This window comes from Quercus suber, unplaced genomic scaffold, assembly GCF_002906115.3.
Source record: "Quercus suber isolate HL8 unplaced genomic scaffold, Cork oak 2.0 scaffold_841, whole genome shotgun sequence".
In the NCBI taxonomy this organism is placed as follows: domain Eukaryota; kingdom Viridiplantae; phylum Streptophyta; class Magnoliopsida; order Fagales; family Fagaceae; genus Quercus; species Quercus suber.
The window spans coordinates 116,225-138,336 of NW_027070271.1; the positions used below are offsets into that span (position 1 = coordinate 116,225).

Consider the following 22,112-nt stretch of genomic DNA (forward strand, 5'->3'; position numbering starts at 1 on the left):
CTTGCCATGCTTGTTTGTGCCACCTGTTGGCTTTCTATGCATCTTTACATGCTTGCTTACATGTTCATGCATGAGTCTTGCTTGCTAGTGTGTCTCCATGCTTCAACACAATGAAGTTATGGACATTTGATCCAAACCTACATTTGTCTCTCGCAGACACCACCTTTTGTTCATTTTCTTGCTCGTTTGTCTTCTTACTCGTTTGCTTGCTTTCTTGCTTCTTTGCTTGCCATGCCTAACATGCTTGTTCGCTTTATGCCTTTTCATATGCTCTTTGCATCTTTTCTTTCCATTGCTTGTCTGCTAGTTTTTTGTCTTTACCTTTGCATGTACACATATGGAGCGAGGACGTATGGAGCTAGGGCGTGGTTTCCCAGGCGCAAGCAAAAAGGGTGTGGATGCGAGCATGTAGATATAAGCCAAGCGGCAAGGTCCAGTAGATTTAGGAGTTTAGCCTTTCCCTTTTGGTTTTGTAATCTTTAAAACCCCTTCCTTCCTCCTCCCTTTCTCTCTTAGATGGGTTGTATTAGGTATATCATGCCATGTACCATTCGTCCTCATCTCTAGAGCATGGTGACCCCTGTTTACTTTCCTGTACCTATATTTTGGGCCATGCTCTAGGGATGTAGGCATTTAATTTCTTGCTCTATGTGCTTGAATTGTGCATGATGTATGTATATAAATATATACCTACTTACCCCTTCCAGTGTGATTGTCACAGTCCATGTCACCTAACGCAAAGCAATGCCTAATTTCCACCATGAAAGTAAGGTGACATGTCGCCGGATTTTCTCCATGGAAATTTGGTACTTTGTCGTCGAGTGCCTTAGGAAAGCATAGATTGGGACCACACCCATTTAAAAGCCAAACCTCAAAGCCCCTTCATGCATGCAAAGCCCTGAAAACCAATGCCAAAACCATGTTTTATTGCCAATTTCTGAAAATTAAGATTTTATCAAAACAAAGGACTGTCCTTGGATAAGAGTTGTGGGGTGCTTAACATCATTGTTATTAATACTATTCCGTTTCGGCCAGAATGGCCAGAAAATCTTGTATCGGTGAGTAAACTGGAATAGCGACCACCCCTGTTCCACCTCGGGTGGAATTTCGGCCCATTTCTGGCTATTTTGGGAGTTTTAGTTTGTTTTGGTCAATACCGGCCGAGATTAAAGATTCGGCCGGTATGAATCTTTGGCCTTTTCCCCTAAATTTGATGTCCGATCCACTGCCTTACCATAAAAAAAAATAAAAATAAAAATAAAAAGCTCCACTGCCTTTGTCTTTGTTTAAAACGGAGAAGAAAAAACACAAGAATGAAAAACAATAATGAAGAACAAAATGAAACAAACACAGCAGAGAGAGAAAGAATTAGAGGAAACAAAAAATAGAACAAAGAGTAGAGACCGAGACAGAGTTGGTGAGTGGTGAGGCTCCAGACTTTTGAAAGTTGAAACTCTTGAATAAGAACATTGAGAAGTGTGAGACAAAGGAAATAAATGGAGTAGGTGATAAAAAGATGGAGAGGTTCATTTGGGTGGGTTTGGGAAATGGGAAAAGTTAAATTTCAAGAATGTTCTTAGCTATTAATTAGTCAACATGTTCACTTTATTTACAAAAATTCAACAAATGATTTTTTAATAACCAAATGCTAACTTTATTTAAGAATTTTTTTTTAAAATGTAAATATATTAAATCCATTATATTATATTTTTATATATTTATATTTATTTGTTAGTGGTAATCCAAAACGGTCTAAAACGGTACGCCGAAATAGACTGGAACCGAAATATTTCATTCCAATAGACAAACCGAAACGGGCTTTGAAATGGCATTTATAACATTGCTTAACACCTTCCCCACACATAACCAAACTTATGGACCTAAGAATCAAGATTTTTTCCATACATATTAGATTAGGAAAAATGCCCTTTTTCTTAATCTAGGATTGGTAATAAAATCAACTAGAAACAGGTGACCAATCACACCTTAGAAAAACCCAATGATTGGTGGCAACTCTACTTACCTTTGGTAATCTGTTAAAATTTGGCCCAGAATCCTGCCCTAACGCCAAAGGTAGACCTACCTTCCTCCACTGAGAGAGAGAGCACCCGAAGCCCCGCATAAACCACGCCACACACTACACACGCACTCACACGCAATTACCATTGAGAGGTGCCTCCAATGGGCCCCCGCGTGTGTGAGAGTTTCGCCACGATGGGTGGACAAACGAATGCTTGCGACAATAGTGGTAGCGGTTTTTCGCCTTCCGGTCCTGATTGAGGCCGAGCATCGATAGACTGGTAACTCCACTAGGATCGATGAGAGTTTAACCTTTTGAGATTTTGATAAAACCATAATCTTTGGACATTGGCTTTCAAAAACACAGATATTGGCATTGGCCTTTGGGGTTTTTATTTTTGAAAAAGAGCAAAAAACGTTTTCCAAAGAGGGGTGAGGTATTTTCATAGGGCTTTACAGCTTTCCTCACATGCTTTACTGCTTTCCTCACATGCTTTATAGCTTTCCTTCACATGCAAACATAGGGTAGCAAAATTTGATTTCCGCTACACGCTTATCTGCTTTCATATATATATCTGCTATGCTTTGAAAAAGTCTTTCCCCTTCATTAAGGATTGCATGATATATACACCTTTTTTTGAGCCGAACCCGGGCTCCGCACTGCTGGCGTAGTTACATCTCTTTGGGGATTTCATCACCCCATCCACAGATGCCCAGACATAAACATCAGCAATGTTACCCATAGTTAGATCTAGGGCTGACTTTGTAGGCACTTCTAGGTCAATATGTGGACAAGAGTAGCTGAAAAGGGCCCTTCAATCCTTCTTGCCCCACGACTTCCATGAAGGGAGGGGTATTGTGATTGAGTCCCCCTAAGATAGGAACGACCTACTAGTTAAGCATTTGCATATAGTTGGCCTAGTTATGTCAAACTTGGGAGGACTAGATCAATCCCAAAGCCCATCAGGACTAGGTGAAGCCCAAAGAGTGAACATCCAAGCCTAGGAAAGGATACCCTTCTAGGACTAGAAGGTTAGGTGAAAGATTTTTGTAACAGGTGTGCCCTTTGCTTGCGCTAATGAAATTATGCTCTACTTCAGGTTCTTTCTATCCTGCTTGCATAGCATCCATGATTAAACCCCTAGGGAAAGCAACCCTATTGCTTATACATGTTAGATCACACCCTATCCGTAAGGGTTTACAACCTTACAAGGGCATTCATGCATACACTGAATGGTCCCGTCACCTAATTATGTAAAGATAAAATTTGTGGCAAGCAGCCGAAACTCCGCTCAAGAGGAAATGCTGCCGAAAAACTGTCAAGGATCCCAAGACATAACAAGTTCAAGAATTCAAGGGCTCCCCCAAGAGATCCAAAGGTCCAAGAGATCCATATTGTCCAAGTTACTAAGATATCCAAGTGTCCAAGAGTTTCCCTGAGAAGTCCACATTGTTAGACACTGAGCTCTTCCTTGTAATCGCATTTACCTGTATTGTAAAAGGCCCACTATTGGAGCCAATGAACCCACCATTGTAAATGTAAATCTTATGCAAGCATGTAATCAAAAGAAGGGTCTTTCCTGCATTGTTGAGCATGTCATGAAAGTTTTGGTTACTTGCTAATCTCATGCATTAATCTTGCATCATAGTAGAAACTTGCCATGATAAATACCCGATCAAGGGTGCAAAGCCAAAATTTTCTGAAAATGTTAGGTGCATGTTAAATAGAAAGGGCATAAACTAACTTGATTTTGGTGTTGTGCTTCCACATTGTCAATGCACCTCATTTCTTTTACCTCCCATTCTTTCTCAGGGTCAAAAGATTGCTAAAAAGAAATAGGCTAAGCTACTCCCATGCCGTGTTCCCATCGTCACTAAGTCACGCAACAGAGATGTCTACTAGTGGCACTTCTCCCCACGAGGAAAATGCTCAGGTAATTGTTCTTCTGAAGGAGAAAATGGCAGAAATGATGTGTATGATGTAACAATTGGTTGTAGGAGGAGGACAAAACACCTTTGGCCATAGTCAGGGAGGTCCCTAAACCGAGAGTGAAAATCAGCTCCTACTAGTACAGGATTAAGGCCACAATGTACCGCCCCAGGGCAATGACCAGGAAAAAGATCCTTTTAAGGACAAGTACCCCGAATCTAGGATTGACTAAGTCAAGAGCCAGGTGGAAACCTTAGCTGAGAAGCTTCAAATCATAAAGGGCTCCAATGCCTATGTAACAGTTAGTCTGACCAACTTCCCTCAGGTCATTATGCCTCCCAAGTTCAAGGCACTAGAGTTCGTTAAATACGATGGTCCTGGAGACCTTGCGCGCACTTGCACATGTTCTGCAGGAAGATGGCTCCTTATAGGGATAATCACCCTCTGTAGATTTTCCCTGATAGTTTGATCAGCCCCACGGTCATATGGTATGAGAGATTGGAAAAGACCTCTAGCTGGAGGGAAATGGCCAATTCTTTCTTGGAATACTAAAGGTTCAACACCGAGATAGCTCCCAACTGCACGATCCTTATGAGAACAGAGAAGAAAAGTGGGGAGTCTTTCCAAAAATATGCCTAGAGGTGGTGTGAGGTAGCCGCACAAGTGGAACCCCTTATGATGGAAAATGAGATGATCAAATGTTTTATTGACAACCTCAAGCCTCCTTATTATGAAAAGATGATCAGCACCCAAGTCACTCATTTTGCTAGCCTTATCCCTATTGGGAGTGCATTGATGAGGGTATTAGGAGTAAGAAGATCATGGATGTTGATTCTTTAAGTTCCATGATCGAACAATAGGTTAAGAAAATGACCAATTGCAAGACTAAGGAAGTTGATATTCATACGGTCGATAATGCATTAGAAATGCCTACGAGTGCTGCTTTTGCCTATGCTACCCCAGCTATTAGACCTTACTAGCAACAGGCTCATTCTACTCAAGCACCTACCCAAGCCTTCAATTAAAGAGGGAGGCCAAACCCACCTTGTCCCTTTAAGAGGGAAAACTTGAAGTACACTCTATTACCCATGCACATGGCAGATCTCTATGCTTACCTGCTGGAAAGGAAGCTGGTGACCTTGATGTTTTATAGGCCCAGAAAAGGCCCTCCATCACTTGGTTTTGATCCGTCGAAGAAGTGTGAACACCATTTTGGGGCCAAGGGGTGTTGAGGACTCTTTTTTCGCCCCACATGACACTACTTCGTTGGCAACCCATGCCACATCAACATATTATTGATTTTTTGGGTAAATATCTTTAAAACCCAAAATAAGCTCATATCTCATTCAACTGCATGGATTAGGCTCACATGACCCACAAGATCCTTACTTCAAGAGGTGAATTCATGGTCCACATTTCCTCTTCATTAATTGGGATCATAACCCCATGACATCATCAACATCAACATATGGATCGGGCTCAAGCAATGAATCAAAGCTCACGGCCCATATTACCTCTCTTACACTCATGGCAAGTGGCTTCTTCAACAAACGCCCATATTTACACAAAATGATAACAAAACTCAAGGTATGTCATCTCATCTTTGGCTTATGATCCAAGCTCATGAGTCTTTTTAGGGAAACTTGGAGTCGTGGTTTGGAGTGCCAAGAGGTATGTTTAGTAAAGCTCCAGTGGTTTAAAGTTGATAAAAGAAACATGTTACTTGGCATGTCTTCTTCAACTTCCTGAACTCTGACGAGTCCATGTGTAGCGGGTAACATATGGTAAGCATCTCTTATCACATAGCACTTAAGATGATAAAACTCTCCATTGCTCTTCTCCTAAAACTTAATATTCATCATTAGACAAATAGTCAATATCTCCAGCCATCTAAATGCTGAGAAAATAACTATTCATTCAACCTTCAGCTGTTCCTATACAAATTTAGAAACTTCATTATATTATTCTATATAAACTACGTTACTATTTTCAGCTATAATTCAACTCAAACACATAGCCTAATCTAATTGGCTATCTTTAATCTCCAAATATATAAAATATTCACGATATCTCTAATATCCAACTGTTGTCTGCCACAATCAGACCAACTATTTCTCTGCCAGCTGCTAAAGCAAAGCATTAAATACTCTTCTTGCTCACCAAGATTAAGTCATAGCACAATGAGACCTTGCACCAAAAACACAAACACCCAAAAAGAAACATTTCCAGTGGAACTCCAACAGTGTGTTCAGCACTTGACACCAGGCTAGAAGTGACATCATCAACCTTTTAAAGCTCAAATCCCATTAACGTGACATTTGACCTCATTTGCTTCTACCCCAAGCAATAGCCGTCCCATGATAGCTATGATAGTTGTCTCATGATAGCTATCACAGTTTCCTAACAGCTAGGACAACTTTTTCAGAATAGGTGTAACAACTGACCCAGCATCCATGAAATTACTAATTTTTCCATATTTGGCTAAAACCAAAACCAGCTAAAGTAACTATCTTTTTCTTGCCAAAATACTTTCCTTTTCTGCTACTCTTTCCCCAGCAGCTCTTACCCAAAATAGTAAGAATACCTTAAAGCTAAACATACCATTTTTGGCCAAATCTTAAGATAGATTTTTTGAATATTCATTGCTGATTGGGATAGATTTTGACTGAGATTCTTTGCCAAAATACCCCCTTAAACTCAGTTATAAACAAAACCCTTCATCAACACCTAAAGGGGACACCAATTGAGAAGAACAACTCTCTCACAAACTTCTCAATTCTCTCTCCCTCTAATTATCTTCTTAAGCTCTTAATGAAGTTCTAAGCTTCTGGATTTTTAGTTAGCAAATGAGGAACTAAACTCTTCAAACTTTAGCTCATAAATGCGCTTCATAAGCCTTATACATCCTCTAGTAGAAAATCCCAGTAGCATTACTAAACACACTACAACACCATTACTCTTGTCATACTCATTCTCTCACTCCCTATGTTTAGAAAATATATCTATCTTACTGCTCCTATCTCTAAATACTTAAACACATCTCCATACTCTTCTCTTACAAAATCTTTCCTTTGGGAAAGCAACCTCTACAACTCTCCAGTAGTTATAATCTCATATTTTTACTATCTTAACCTCTATACCTTTCATACTTCCACAAATACTACATCCCACAAAACATCTATATCTTTTACCATCTCCACACTTCTGAAGAGATATCGAACACTCATACTAAAAGCTCTTCTCATGGAAGGCATAAATTTCTAATGCTAAAGCCCTTCTTTTAGAATGCACCAAGATCTTGTATCAAAACCCTTCGAATGGAAGGCACAAATCTATCTTAAATGAAGCCCTTCTCTTAGAAGGCACAAATTACATCTTACAAAAGCCCTTCCATGGAAGGCAACATTATTCATAACTTCATAACAACTAAAAGAGCATTTTCAAGGGGACAACTCATTTAAAGTGCATGACAAGAGAGGCAAGCTTAACTAGTCTCTACACACAGCTAGACATACTCTCTCTTCCTCCAATTGCACCCATTTTTCTCCTTTAATATTAAAGTTATCACGGCAAACTGCCTCTCTACCATTGGAGTCATTCTACTGGAATACTATCAACTCACTAATGCTACATAGCTGGAGCTACAAATCATGCAAAGATAAGTGACTTTACTTTCATATCTTTAAATATACATCATTCAGTACATGATTACTTCACATTTAAATACATATTACTTCATTTTAGCTACTATTATAACTATTAATCAAAGCTATTATATCAAATGCATATTATATATTTATTCAACCATTATCATGATTCTTAGACTTTGGCATTAATGGTTTTGTAGGCTTAAAAAAATATGTCGTTAGCCATTGGATCACGTGGCCCAATGTTAAGTTCTGGAAACAACTCCCCAAACACAACCCGGGCCTAACAAAGTCACTAATCCAACAGATTACACGTGGTTGAGCAACCAAAGAAGGCCCCCTAACAAGGGGCATACCCTTGAAGAATGTTACCATTTGAGGAAGCGTGTTTAGGATCTCATCAACAACAAGCTGATACAATTCGATATTATAGACACTTCGATATCATCACCAAACCTTTGCCTCCTTATCAGGAAGGGAATGTGAATGCCATCATCACAGTGGAAGAAAGGGTTCTGGATTTCTCCTCACTGTCATTCCCATGGAAGGCTATGCTCCGAGCCTTGGTCCAAGAGAGCCACCTTGATCTCAAGGGTATAGGAACCTCGGGATTTGATTGGGGAAGCTGCTCATTCTACGACAGTGAAAACAGTCATGCCCTGTTATAAAGTGCCCCAAGCATAGGTGCAAAGTCTAGCCGAATGTGGTATCATCTGGATTGAAAGGGAAATAGTGCGTAGAGGTGATTGCATGGCAGCCAGCCTATGTCCTCTGGTTACCCAGTTAGGAGCCAGCTACAATGCTATATTAGTAGGGTTGGGAAGGATTGGGATGAATATCTACAGAAATGCCTTGGTAAGGTTACTTCAACACCCCCTCTTTTATAGTCATTGAGGAGATCATAGAATCACTTGTGAATTCAGGATCATTAGATTCAAGAAAAGGGCAAGCCCGCTAGCCATCGAGGGATTCACTTCTCTAGTTCTTACATTGCCTACAGTCGTAAGGCCAGCTTTATCATCAGTTCAAGAGGGAATCGCTATTGCCCTTGCTAACCGAGGTTTTTATCCTCTCATTCTGCTAAAGCCTGCCTCAGGAATCTTTGGGGTATTTGGCTCAAAGGCCCTTGAGGCCATTCTTCCAAGGATGATGGTCATTAATTCGAAGACGTTCTCTATAGCGCCTAATTTGTAAACTTAGAAGGGTGTTATCATTTGCATGCCAAAGTCGTTCCCTTATGAAGATAGCCATCGTTTCCCCTAGAAATACGATGTGTCCTCTACTCGATCCTGAAAAGAGGAGGTTTGCTCCAATATCTCTTCAGGTTTGTCTGGGCTTACTCAGAGTGGCCGCTGCTATACCCCCGAGGAGCTAGAAAAGAGAAGGAAAGAGATTGGCAAGGGTATAGTCGAACCCATCAGGAACAGGGTCACAACCAAAGAAGCCAAGGAATTCTTGAAAATTATCAGAAACTCAAATTATAGCATGATTCAGTAGCTAAATAAGTTGCCAGCTCAGATCTCCATCTTGGCGCTATTGCTATCCTCCGATGTCCATCGCAAGGCTCACTTGAAAGTCTTGAAAGAGACATGTGTTCCTACAAGTGCCACAGAATCTTCCTTTGAGGATATGGTTTTGACAGTATTGGCTACCAACCAAATTTCCTTTACAGATGATGAGCTACCACTAGAAGGTAGAGAGCATACTTTGCCCATGCATATTATGGTAAAGTGTGAAGATATGATCGTCGCCAAAGTACTGATTGACAATGGATCAGCCCTGAATGTTTGCTCAATGTCTACTATAGAGCGTTTGAATGTGGACACCTCTCTTATCTGCCCTACCACCATGATTATTAGAGCATTTGATGGCACTCTCCGAAAAGTGCAAGGCAAGATTGAATTAGCAATTGGAATTGGCCCCATGTTTTTCATGGTCAACTTCCAAGTCATCAAGGTAGATTCCTCATATAATATGCTCCTAGGGAGGCCTTGGCTACATGCAACAGGTGCAGTTGCTTCTATCCTTCATCAGAGACTTAAGTTCCCATCCGAGGGTTCGCTGATCACTATTATGGCTGAAGAACACCTAATTTTCTTCTAGGAGACTTTTGTCCCCTATATTGGTGCTAATGCCTTTCCAAAGGAAACTTTTCATAGTTTCGAGCTAGTCTCCATGATTTCTAGAGCTTCAGAACTTGAGCTGACATGGCCCTCTGCTACTTTAATGGTTGCCAAGTAGAAGCTTAAATTTGGCAATCAGTTAGGCCAAGGCCTCGAAGTTGTCGGACAACAAAGGAGGTTTCGGTCTAGGCTACGACCCCTCTAATGAAGAACTTTTCCAAGCTTCTAGAAGAAAGAAAAGGAAGTGCATTAGCCAAGGGATTTATATTCCTTACCAGGGTGGTTAATACCGTACCGATACCGGCCGTACCAGTTGGTACGTACCGTACCAATACATATACCAGTATCAAAATGCCAACGTTTCATACTGGTTTAAATACTTGCCATATCTTTCGGGCAATGCCAGCTGGTACCAATTTTTTTTTTTTTTTTGAAATTTTGACATATTATGGTGTCATTTATTATTATTGCATTATTGTTCTTTTTCTCTCATTATTCAGGAGACAAAGTTTGAATATTAAATTGCTATGCTTGGATGGGTTATGACGATATTTTATTTATATATATTGCCTGCAACTTTGATGACTATATTGCCTTAATATTTGATGAGACTTGAGAGTGGCTTTGGCAACCAAACTCACTTATATACACTTGCTAAAATCTTAACCAATTTAATAATTGCCATTTCTTTGACGTGAGTTTACTGCTAATACTATTTTTATTATGTACCAATTACATAAAACATATTATATGTGTGAATGAAATTTTGAAAATATTGCATCCCTTAATTTAATATAATATGGGGAACTCTTAAGCACAGTGCATCTAAGCTCCAGCAGAATTAATAATTACATTTTTTAATAACTACAATTTTATATAACACTTCAAGCAGCAGACAAGGAGGAAGCAGAAAATAAGGAACCAAAACTATTGTGCTTTCAAGGTCCCATTTGTCTACGCTTTGAATTATGAGCAACATAATTCTGCTTACTTCTCTCTTAACCCAACAAAAGTTACACTAACAAAAAGCTTGGCAAACGCAAAGCTCTTGGGATCTCCAATCTTTATGTTCTAGCAGATCATGATTACCTAGAATATAAAAGATTTGGTTGGTTAGATGGTTACAAGGAGGGGTCAAATCGATGGATTTTTTTTAAAAAAAGATGCATAAAAAGGTGCTCTTTTTCTGAAGGTTCCAGGTCGGCAATAATTATTGCATTTCCTATTAATGTTGTTAATTAATTGAATTAATATATTATGCTTTTTAAAGTAAAAAGGTGTAAACGATGTCAACAAAAAGCAATTGGTTTTCTCATAATTGTCTATGGATTCCATACAAAAGCATCATTTACATACATATACCCGCCATGCTTACTAAGATAGTGCCAATAAGATGCATCCAACTCCAAGTATTGCAAAAAATTAATAAGGTTTGTTTAGCTTTCTTTAAAATTAAAGTGGTCCCTTAACAAATTTGTCATCTCCAAGAAAACTTGTTAATGCTAAAATTGACTCTAAAAGATCAATTTTGAATTTAATACATTGTCTTCATCCAAACTTTAACTATAATTTCCAAACTTTAACTATAATGTGATGGTTGTCCATTTTTATAATGGTCCCTTTGACAGAACATGCCACAATTGCCAAGCCTATTTAGACAAGAGGAACGCTCCTCCTCAGCCTTCGCACTCTTTAGCAACACCATGGCCTTTCTCAGTTGGGGTATGGATGTCATCGGAGCCATGATTCCAAAAGCTTCAAATGGTCATGAGTACATTTTAGTGGCCATCGATTAATTCATAAAATGGGTTGAAGCTGTTTTGTACAAAAGCGTCACTTAAGCAGTGGTAACCCAATTCTTGAAACATAACATTATTTCCCACTACGGCGTGCCAGGAGAGCTCATTATAGATAATGAGACGAACCCAAATGGGAAAATGATCCAGCAACTTTGCTAGTAGTCAAGATCGAGCACGGAAATTCGGTTCCCTATTGCCCTCAGATGAATGGTGCAATGGAAGCTGCTAACAAGAACATAAAGAAAATCTTGGTGAAGATGATAGAAACATAAAAGGATTGGCAAGAGTACTTGCCATTTTCTTTGTGCACGTACTGCACTTTTGTTCGTATTTCCACGAGTGTGACCCCGTATTCATTAGAGATCCCATCTCTCAGGATTTTGTCTTAAACAGAGCTATCAGAAACTAAATGGGCCCAATCCCGATATGACCAATTGAACATGATCGATGAAAAGTGAATGACCGCAATGTGCAATGGACAGTTGTACCGCGTCGAGTGAGTGTTCAACAAGAAAGTTAAACCAGGGTCTTTGAAGAAGGCAATCTAGTCTTGAAGAAGCGCAACCAGGCCATGTCTGATCATAGAGGGAAGTTTACCCCAACTTACAAGGGCCCATATGTGGTAAAGAAGGCTTTTTCTAGAGGAGTCTTGATTCTAGCCGACATGGACGAACATGACTGATAGGCCACAATTTGAATGACACCTTGTGATTAAACCTAATTAATTAATTAGCCAAGTTGTTAATTAATCAATTAATCATGCAATTGCGTGGAAGCACAAGCAAATCACCAAAAACTAAATATGAAGCGGAAATTAAATAACACGGTGATTTGTTTACGAATGGGGAAAACCTTAACGGCAAAAACCCCACCAGGTGATTTTCAGGTCACCACTCCCGAAACGCCACTATTATCAAATCAAACGGTTACAAGTAAAGGAATCCCAAGTACCTTACCAGCCTACAGTTGAACCCTTACCCCAATACCCAATTGGACTTGATCTGTAGCGACAGTTCTCACCTTTGATGCACGGCTCCCAAGTACGTGACTAACCAATGCGCGGATCCCAGTATGCGACTTCTAAACACCAACTAAGAAGGAGAGGTTGGCTGCAAAGTTCTTCAGTTCATCCTACACGATGAAGATCAGGAAGATGCTTGGTCACAAAACCCTATGGTGCAAATACACAGTAACTTCTTCAGAGAAGATGAACTAGGTCAAGAACTTCGTCTTTTGATCATAATTTGCTTGAATAGAGATTGCTCAATGAGTTTGCAACTTGTGTCCCACTTGACGGCTCTTAAAACAATCCTTTTATATGTTTAGGGTTTGGAGAAAAGAAGGCCCAAAAACATATTCACGGATCCCAAGAAAATCAGATCAGAAAATCTAAAATTTAAAATCTCGACAGATAGCAGGTGTCGAGGTAGCTATCGAGCAGGTGTCGAGCTTTAATGAAATTGCACTTTAGCTTGCTTTTTCTTGGATAGACTTGATGACTTCAACACTTGACTTTGAAACCTTGTTTCTTGAAGTATTAAAAACACCTCGAACTACCCAATTACAAGTAGAGTGCGTTTTGTTAAAGGATTAGCCAATTTACATAAATAAGTGACATATGTTCTTAATAAGTGAAAACACATATGTCCTAACAATGACTTCAATATGCCCACCAATTCTGACACTGTCATATGGTACTTTCCATAAAAGAGCCTCTCAGTGCACCTCATTCCTATATTTTGATGTAAAACAAAAAAAAAAAACAAAAAAAAAAAAAAAAAAAAAAAACAAAAAAAAAAAAAAAAAAAAAAAAAAAAAAAAAAAAAAAAAAAAAAAAAAAAAAAAAAAAAAAAAAAAAAAAANACTCTCCGAAAAGTGCAAGGCAAGATTGAATTAGCAATTGGAATTGGCCCCATGTTTTTCATGGTCAACTTCCAAGTCATCAAGGTAGATTCCTCATATAATATGCTCCTAGGGAGGCCTTGGCTACATGCAACAGGTGCAGTTGCTTCTATCCTTCATCAGAGACTTAAGTTCCCATCCGAGGGTTCGCTGATCACTATTATGGCTGAAGAACACCTAATTTTCTTCTAGGAGACTTTTGTCCCCTATATTGGTGCTAATGCCTTTCCAAAGGAAACTTTTCATAGTTTCGAGCTAGTCTCCATGATTTCTAGAGCTTCAGAACTTGAGCTGACATGGCCCTCTGCTACTTTAATGGTTGCCAAGTAGAAGCTTAAATTTGGCAATCAGTTAGGCCAAGGCCTCGAAGTTGTCGGACAACAAAGGAGGTTTCGGTCTAGGCTACAACCCCTCTAATGAAGAACTTTTCCAAGCTTCTAGAAGAAAGAAAAGGAAGTGCATTAGCTAAGGGATTTATATTCCTTACCAGGGTGGTTAATACCGTACCGATACCGGCCGTACCAGTTGGTACGTACCGTACCGATACATATACCAGTATCAAAATGCCAACGTTTCATACTGGTTTAAATACTTGCCATATCTTTCGGGCAATGCCAGCTAGTACCAATTTTTTTTTTTTTTTTTAGTTTTATAATTTTTGAATTTTTGTAAGGATAGAATGGTAACTTGCATTAACTTATTAATATTATTTGTTTTCTTAGTATGCAATGAACAATTAAGCTTTCTTATTTTTGTATTGTGTTTTTTTTTTTTTTTAATTGATGCAAAAGTCTAAAATCATGAATAATTTGTTCTGAATTAAGGTAATTTTTTGTGGTAAACTTTTCTATTTATTATATATATATATATATATATATATATATATATATAATATAAAAAGTAAGGTAAACCTGAAACGGTATGCTGGTATTGACCAGTACCGAAATATATCATTCCACTTGTGAAACCGTTACTGCCGCTAGTACGAGATTGACTTCATTATTCCCTACATCAAGGTCACTTTTTCGACTCTGACTGAGGTCATCAGGTCAGAAACGTCATAGGAATCATGCAAGGAGGAATCATATATAGCTTGTCTCATCCGCTTATGCCCTGAAGAATTCTCAGTGAATGCCATCATGTCCCCAGGGGATGATCTGACTTCTACCATTAGGCCCTGTGTGCCAGGAGAGACAGTAGGCCATTGGACCGTCAAGCCCTACTTTGTGGTTGGACCGACTACGTCAGGAGTATTCCATCATCTGTGGTTAGGTCCTCCAATTACCTGAAAGATTTGGAATAGCATATCTAGTTTGTTTTGCATATTTATTTTCTATTTCCTGCATTCCTTGTATGCATTTTCCCAGTTTATTTTTTAAAAAAAAATGTTTCCCTTTTTATCATTATCAGGCATGAACTTTGTTATCCTGCTATCTATAATCCATTAATGAAATTATCTAGATATTAAACAAAAAAAAAAAAACAAAAAAAAAACAAAAAACAAAAAACAAAAAACAAAACAAAACAAAAAATGTGTAACAAGGTAGATCGAAAACTCAAAAGGGTGGTCTATGTAAAAGGAGCGCTAAAAGAAAGAAGGCGTGAGAAAATATAAAAGGTAGATTGAAAACCCGAAAGGGCGGTCTACATAAAAGGAGAGCAAAAGAAAGAGTGTGAGAGAGCCTGCTAGATTGAAAACCTGAAAGGGAGGTCTAGGCAAAAATTAAGCAATCAAAAAATCAGTTGAACTACGTGATGACCTGATCCTTCCTAGTGGAGGTATGTAGGCAGCCATCTTGGTTCGGTCACATCTTAAAAGAAAAATCAGTCAGCTTGGCTTGCTTGAATTTCTGCTTAAGATTAGAAAATTAAATGGATCCATTGTCCAAGACAAGATATGAAGACACCTCAGAGATCGCTCTCTATCCACAATACTACCACGATCCGGTGGTCTGCTCAAGATGTTCTAGCCCATGCCAATGGGAAATGTACCTTAATGGGAAAAGGAAAAGATCCGTCTAGAACAGGATGTATCCTTGGAAAAATAAGATATTGAAATGCATGGATTTTACATCTATCACTTATTTGTATAATTTGGCATTTTCAAAGCATTTGCCTGCATAATCATTAACATGCCTGTAATGTGCCATTCTGTTTCTTCCATAAATTTTGGTATTAAAACATGAAATCTCATCTCATAAGTAAACATCTCTCTCCACCATCTCTCATTTTCTAAGCATGTCTAACAGACTAGACTATGCTTTAAGAACTCAAACAAAAAGAGGAAGGCCTTACGCAATTGCCTAGCAATTTATGAATGAACTTTCCATACATGGTGGGATACTAACTACATAGCTCATGTGCAGAAACAAAATAAGCAGAAAAGAACACCAACAAGTCAAACATGCCCAAGCGATCAAATATGGCCTGGCACAATCTCCTAAAAATAATTCTTGGGTGCGCTTTTTTGTTTTGTTTTCAGTCTCCCTCTAAAGTTAAGATCAACAATGTTAGCTTCAAGAAAATTGGAGGCACTTCTTCGACAAAGGAAGCTGTGAATCTTATTTGCAGTAAGAGTGTACCATGCCAACAAGTGGTGCTTTCTGACATTGATCTCACGTACAAGGGAGGTGGAGGATCTACTACTTCCACTTGTGCTAACGTCCAGCCTGCAGTTTCAAGCAAGCAAAACCCTCCTACTTGTACCAATAAACATTAATGAAATGCTTCCCAAGTTGTTAAAACTAATGTAGAATGAACAAATACAATTTGCAAATAGGTTATCAAGGTTCTATTCTAAATAAAATCCCATCTAACATGTTCCCTTTTTCTTTATTTAAATGAAATTGGGGAACTTTTTTAGTTGTTTAAGTTCACCTTTTGTTGAAATCTGCTATGATTTGTAGTGTTGTTGTAGATAGTAATTGTTCTATTATTGCAATTGAGATCATTCCAAATAAAAATAAAAAATTTTATTCAACTCTTACTAAATGTTTTTTATTCCTAAGCAATATTGTCCAACAATATTGTTAAGCATCTACTACCAATTCAATTTAGTACATAATCAGGTAAGTAAACAAAAACAAAATGAGCAAAATTATAGGTTTTGATGGAATTTTGATCCTTTTTTAGGTTCCGGGGGTATCTTAGAGGTATTTCATTCATCTTTTAGGTTTAGGGGGGTACTTTGGTTTTTTTTTTTTTAGGTTTCGAGGGTATTTCGGTCATTTGATGGGTTTAGGGAGTATTTTGGTCATTTTAATGTTTTAGAGGTATTTTAGCCATTTTTTAGATTTAGGGGGTATTTTGGTCATTTTAAGATTTCAAGGGGTATTTATGTCATTTTCAGGTTTAGGAGGTATTTTGGTAATTTTGGAGGTTTTATGGGTATTTTGGTCTTTTTAGTGGTTTTGGGGAACTTTAGAATTTGGTGATTTGTAGAAATGATATTTGGGCTTAATTGGGCACCTAGTTAAAACCCAATTAACATTAGTTATAATTGGGTTACTACCCATTTAAACCAATTAATAATTGGGTGCGTTTAGGTTGTATTTAAGTTGGTGGGTTTGCGTGGAAAAATGGGCATGGGTTGATTTTGCCAACTCAACTTGACCCATGGACAGCCCTGGGGATTACCATCATCAACCAAAACCAAAAGCCCATTCAATTGTATCTCTTTCACAGAGTCACTAAATTACATGCCAATCCTTTTGTAAAAAAATATTTTGAGGTTGCTAGATTTATCCATTTAGCTTGGTAATCACACACCCAACACGTATCTATAGTACTATTTAAGGGTATTACCCTATTTGGGATCGTCTATTTAGATGCCCAAAATACTCTCAAATTCATCTGTTTCTAAGGCTTAAATCATGGGTTAGACATGTAAAATTAGTATTTCAAAAACTCCTAATTTTTAGCTAAATTAAAAAAAAAAAAAAAAAAAAACAGTTTTTTCCATCTTCTGCAAACGTACCATTTTCTTTTATCACTAACCTGTTTTTATCCCACCTCCACATTTCTCTCTCGCATTAGTAGTCAAGTACTAATACAACTTCTTAAAATAAAAATAAAATAAACCCCTATGAGTAAAACATGTAAACCCAAAAAATAAAAAATAAAAAGTATCATCGCATGTGCGAAGGGCATGTGATGAGGCTAGTTACTTTTAATCAAGCTTATGAGAATCATTTCTAACTTAAAGAGTAAAGACTAAAAGCCAGGCCAAGCACCCTACCATTTCAGTAAATCGTATGCTAGTGTTCCCATATGCCATAAGTAATAAGAACATCAGGTGATATAACTCGAATAGAAAGAGCATCACTAGCACTGCTACCACAAAGACACCATGCTTAAGAGGCTTAGTGCTAGAATTTCTAACCTAAGAACATCTTTAACAGGTTCCTAAGTGCCAACAGTAGTCTTACAAAATATTCAGACAATTAAAATATTCATATAAACTGGAAAAAAAAAAAAAAAAAAAAAAAAAACACGAGTTTGCAGCAAGGTTCTACTAGACAAGCCAGAAGCCATAAATTATGAGAGGATTTACAATTCCCTACATTGTAAGAACAATATTTCGTAAAAAAATATTTTTGTATGAATATCTTTTAAACCTCTTGATCTTGACAATATTTAAGCAATGACACCAGAAAGGAATTGGAAGCTCTCCAAGATTTTTGTGTTCTTGTTAAAATATTTCTCTAGCCCTGTTTCCTCTGCCTTAAGAGTTTCTTTATCTGCAGCAATTCTAGAGTTTTCAGTTATCACAGACTTTAGGCAATGCCTCCAACACGGAACTAGAAGGAGTTTGCAACAGCTAGACTTTTCCCCTCTAGGCTTTACATAGGAGAACTGAAATCAAGTAAAGAGTTGGTAATACTCTCAAAACGCTATATAAAAAAAAGGTTTAGGAGATTGGATGTAGCTAAATTAGTCTAATTTTGTGACAAAATGAATCATATTTATCAAATTATGAAGCAGTGAAGGTTATTGGGAACTATTTATTTTTATAAATACACTCGTTTAGAATACCATGATTATAACTTTTAGCATCTACTCCAAGAAACTAGCAAATTAGTTATAATAGGAGATATACAGGACATATACAAACTTCCAAGATAGTAAGGAAAATGATATAAGTCTCATCATCATAACCTTCTTTCGCTCTAGATATTTGGTAGTTTCAATGATATGATTTAGAGTAGCAGTGCATTCTAAGCCTAACAAATAAGGTGGTCTAGAAGAGGTGGTGATACTAAGCCAAAACCCAACTTAAAGGTGGTTCAGAAGTAGACTATCTGCACTGAAGAGCTATGCCTCTAAGAGAGTCATGGCAATAGAAGGGGCTATAGCTCTTACCAAGCCATGACATTGGTTGTTAAGGATATGACAGAATTCAAGACCAATAGCAGATAGTATAGTTGAGTGGGGGAACCATTCCCTAATTACATGTTATTATTAGCTTTACACTTAAAATTTTTTATTTCCATCGTTCTTTAGTCAAACTGTCGTTTACATGTCTTTTTACTTACCCACCTATGCTTAAACAAGCCATAATTTCCTATCCCCAGAAAAGGGGGGAGGGGGGGAAGGAACAAGAAACACTTGTGGGATGATAGATTTACTACTACTACTACTACATTTTTCTATGATGCCCTACCAAAAATAATTGCTAATTTATCTTGACACTACTTGTGGCTTTTACCCTAAATGTACAAAAAAAATACGAATCAATACGTTGTCACAGAGTGCTTTTGTAGTTTGATAAATTGGCTTTCAAAATCTATAACATAATAGAAAAAAAATTATGTTCATGAAGCCATGAAAGTTTGCCCTGTTAGGACATATGTGATTCAATGATAGGAACATATGTCACTATTTTATGTAATTGGATAATCCTTTGACAAAACGCGTTTTACTTATAATTGGGTAGATCTGGGATGTGTTTAATGCTTCAAAAACAAGGTTTCAAGTTCAAGTTTAAAGCCATGCAAGTCTGTCCAAGAATCAAGTGATTAAGTGCCAGATTTTAAAGCTTGATAGCTAGCCTCTATTGAGGTTTAAAAGCTATTGAAGCCCGTGGCTTGACAGCTAGCTCGATAGATGGCTATCTATCGAGGTTTATGAAACTTAGTTTTTCAGAGCTGTTTTTCATCCAATCCGTGAATGTATGTTTGGGTTTTCTTTTCTCACAACCCTAAACATATATAAAGATTATTTTAAGGGTTGAAAAAAGTTACACATAGTTGCATAAGAGCATAATTTCACAAGTGAAGAAAAGTGTAATTAGAAACCTAGTTTGCCCTAGTTCTTCTTCCTCTTTAAGAAGCTGCTGTGTTTGTACATTGTAAGATTTTGTGACCAAGCAACTTCATCGTGTGATGAATTGAAGAACTTTGCAGCCAACATCCTTCTCAAGTTGGTGATTAAGTTGCATACTGGGATCTGCGTTGTTAGGTTCTAAGTACTTGGGAACTAATGTATTAAACCTCTAATTTGTATTGTTGGCAAACCATGATGAAAATAGGTTGTTAGTCTTGTTTTAGACTTGCTCAAAGTATGTGTTTTATGTAAAGTTGGAATCGAGCTGCTGCAAAATTCATTGTAATCTCATCTAGTTTAACTAATAGATCAGTTTTTTTAGTTTTTACCTCATTAAGCTCTTTTCTACAAAGATGAGAAGTCTTTTCATATTTTATAAATTCAGTGCATACCTTATCATAGGCTTCCTGAAGAGTCAACTTCTTGGGTACTTCATCATCAGAATAATCCTCACTGTCACTAGCACTCTCCACAATCACCTTATCGGTTAAGGCAACAAAGGCCATAACATGACTACATTCACTCACATACTCATCAGAAGAGTCATTCTCGGTATCACTCCAAGTAGCAACCAACCCTTTATCTTTTGACTCCTTGGTCTTTTCCTTCATGAGGTAGTTTGGACACTCTATCCTCATATGACGAAAACCTTTGCACTCATGGCATTGGATGATGGGTTTCTCATTCTTGTCATTTCTTGAGGATTTAGATTTCCTAGGAGGTTTGCCCTTATCATTTTTCCTATATTGAAGAAGCTTGATAATCTCATCAGTTATGAAGGTTAGATCCTCATCCTCATCATTATCTTCATCTTCATCTTCAGAGTCCTCAATCTCTTCCTCCATACCCTTAAGAGTGAAGTTTTTACTCTTTCCACCTTTTCCCATTAAACCTAATCCCATCTCATAGGTTTGAAGGTTCCCTACAAGCTTAGTCAAAGATATTTGATCAATGTCCTTTGCTTCTTCAATGGCAATGATCTTGGCTTGGAATCCTTCAGGTAAAGACCTAAGGATTTTCCTAACAATTTTGGATTCTGCTATAAATTCTCCAAGGTTGAAAGCAGAATTCACAATATCCTTGAGTTTAGCATAGAACTCATCAAAGGTCTCATCCTTCTCCATCCTTATTTCTTAAAAACTATTAGTGAGTCTTTGAAACTTCACAGTCTTTACTGCCTTGGTACCTTCATAAGTAGTCCCAAGAATGGTCCACACTTCCTTGGCAACTTCCGTGGATGATGTTTTCTTGAATTCCTCATTGGTTACCCCATAAAACAAAGCATTCAAGGCCTTACTATTGAAATTTGCCGCTATAATTTTTGCATCATCCCAATCCACCAGTGCTTCTTTTGGCTTAATCTAGCCAACTTCAACAGTTTGCCCTGCCTATTCACCTAGAGCCTGCAAAAAAACTTTCATACGAACTTTCCAGTATGCATAATTAGTTCCATCAAATAAAGGATGAATCAAAAGAGATTGTCTATGATCCATGATAATAGAGGTCAAGGATCACACTCAAGAAATTAATTCAATCAAAGTGAACCCGCTCTGATACCACTTGTTGGGAAATTTAGACCCCGGTTAATAGAGTTAACAAGTTTTAAACCCAATTTGTTAATTAGATTTATTATGAATAAAACTTGTTGAAATAAACAAACATCAATATCATATCAATAATGAATGCAGCGGAAAAGTAAATAAGACAAGATATGATGACCCAGGAAAACCAATGAAACAAACTAGTTTCACAGTAAAAAAACCTGAGGGGAAACCTTCTCGAAAAATAATCCACTATAGTAAAGAGAAGTTTCAAATTTAGTACAAAACCTTTGTCCCTAGACTCTACAATCCTCGTAGATGAACTCACAGCAGAAACCTTCTACCACTTCAGAACCTCTGAACTCTTCAATACATGAATGCCACCCTTTGGATGCACGAATTCAGTACGTGACTAACCAATTGTGCGGATCCTAGTACATGACTTAATCACCAACTAGAAGAAGATTGTTAGCTGCAAAGTTCTTCACTTTACCAACAATGAAGATCAAGAAACACTTGGTTACAAAACCCTAAGACGCAAAGACGCAGTAGCTTCTTTCAGAGAGGATAAGGTATCGGTCACCTTTTGCATATTTTCTCCTTATATTCTCTTATGTGATGGCCTCTAAAATAAGCCTTATATAGGTCTAAGGTTGTGAGAAAAGCAACCCTACACATACATGTCATCATAGACCAAAAATCAGATCTAAAAATTTGAATTCCAGAACCTCGATCAATTGAGAGGTATCGAGGAGGTGTCGAGCTTTAAACTTCAACAAATACAGCTATCGAGGAGCTATCAAGGAGACAGGAGCTTTCTCTATTGA

The 22,112-nt window shown here is 37.8% G+C and overlaps 1 protein-coding gene across 1 annotated transcript; it reads left to right on the plus strand.

Moving 5' to 3' along the window:
* The first annotated feature begins 8,866 nt into the window (after positions 1–8,866).
* On the plus strand, positions 8,867–16,139 carry LOC136065061 (exopolygalacturonase clone GBGE184-like). Its single transcript, XM_065767733.1, has 3 exons — positions 8,867–8,920; positions 9,094–9,552; positions 15,903–16,139. Exons 1-3 carry the CDS (start codon positions 8,867–8,869, stop codon positions 16,137–16,139), a joined length of 750 nt encoding a protein of 249 aa, XP_065623805.1.
* The last annotated feature ends 5,973 nt before the right edge of the window (positions 16,140–22,112 follow it).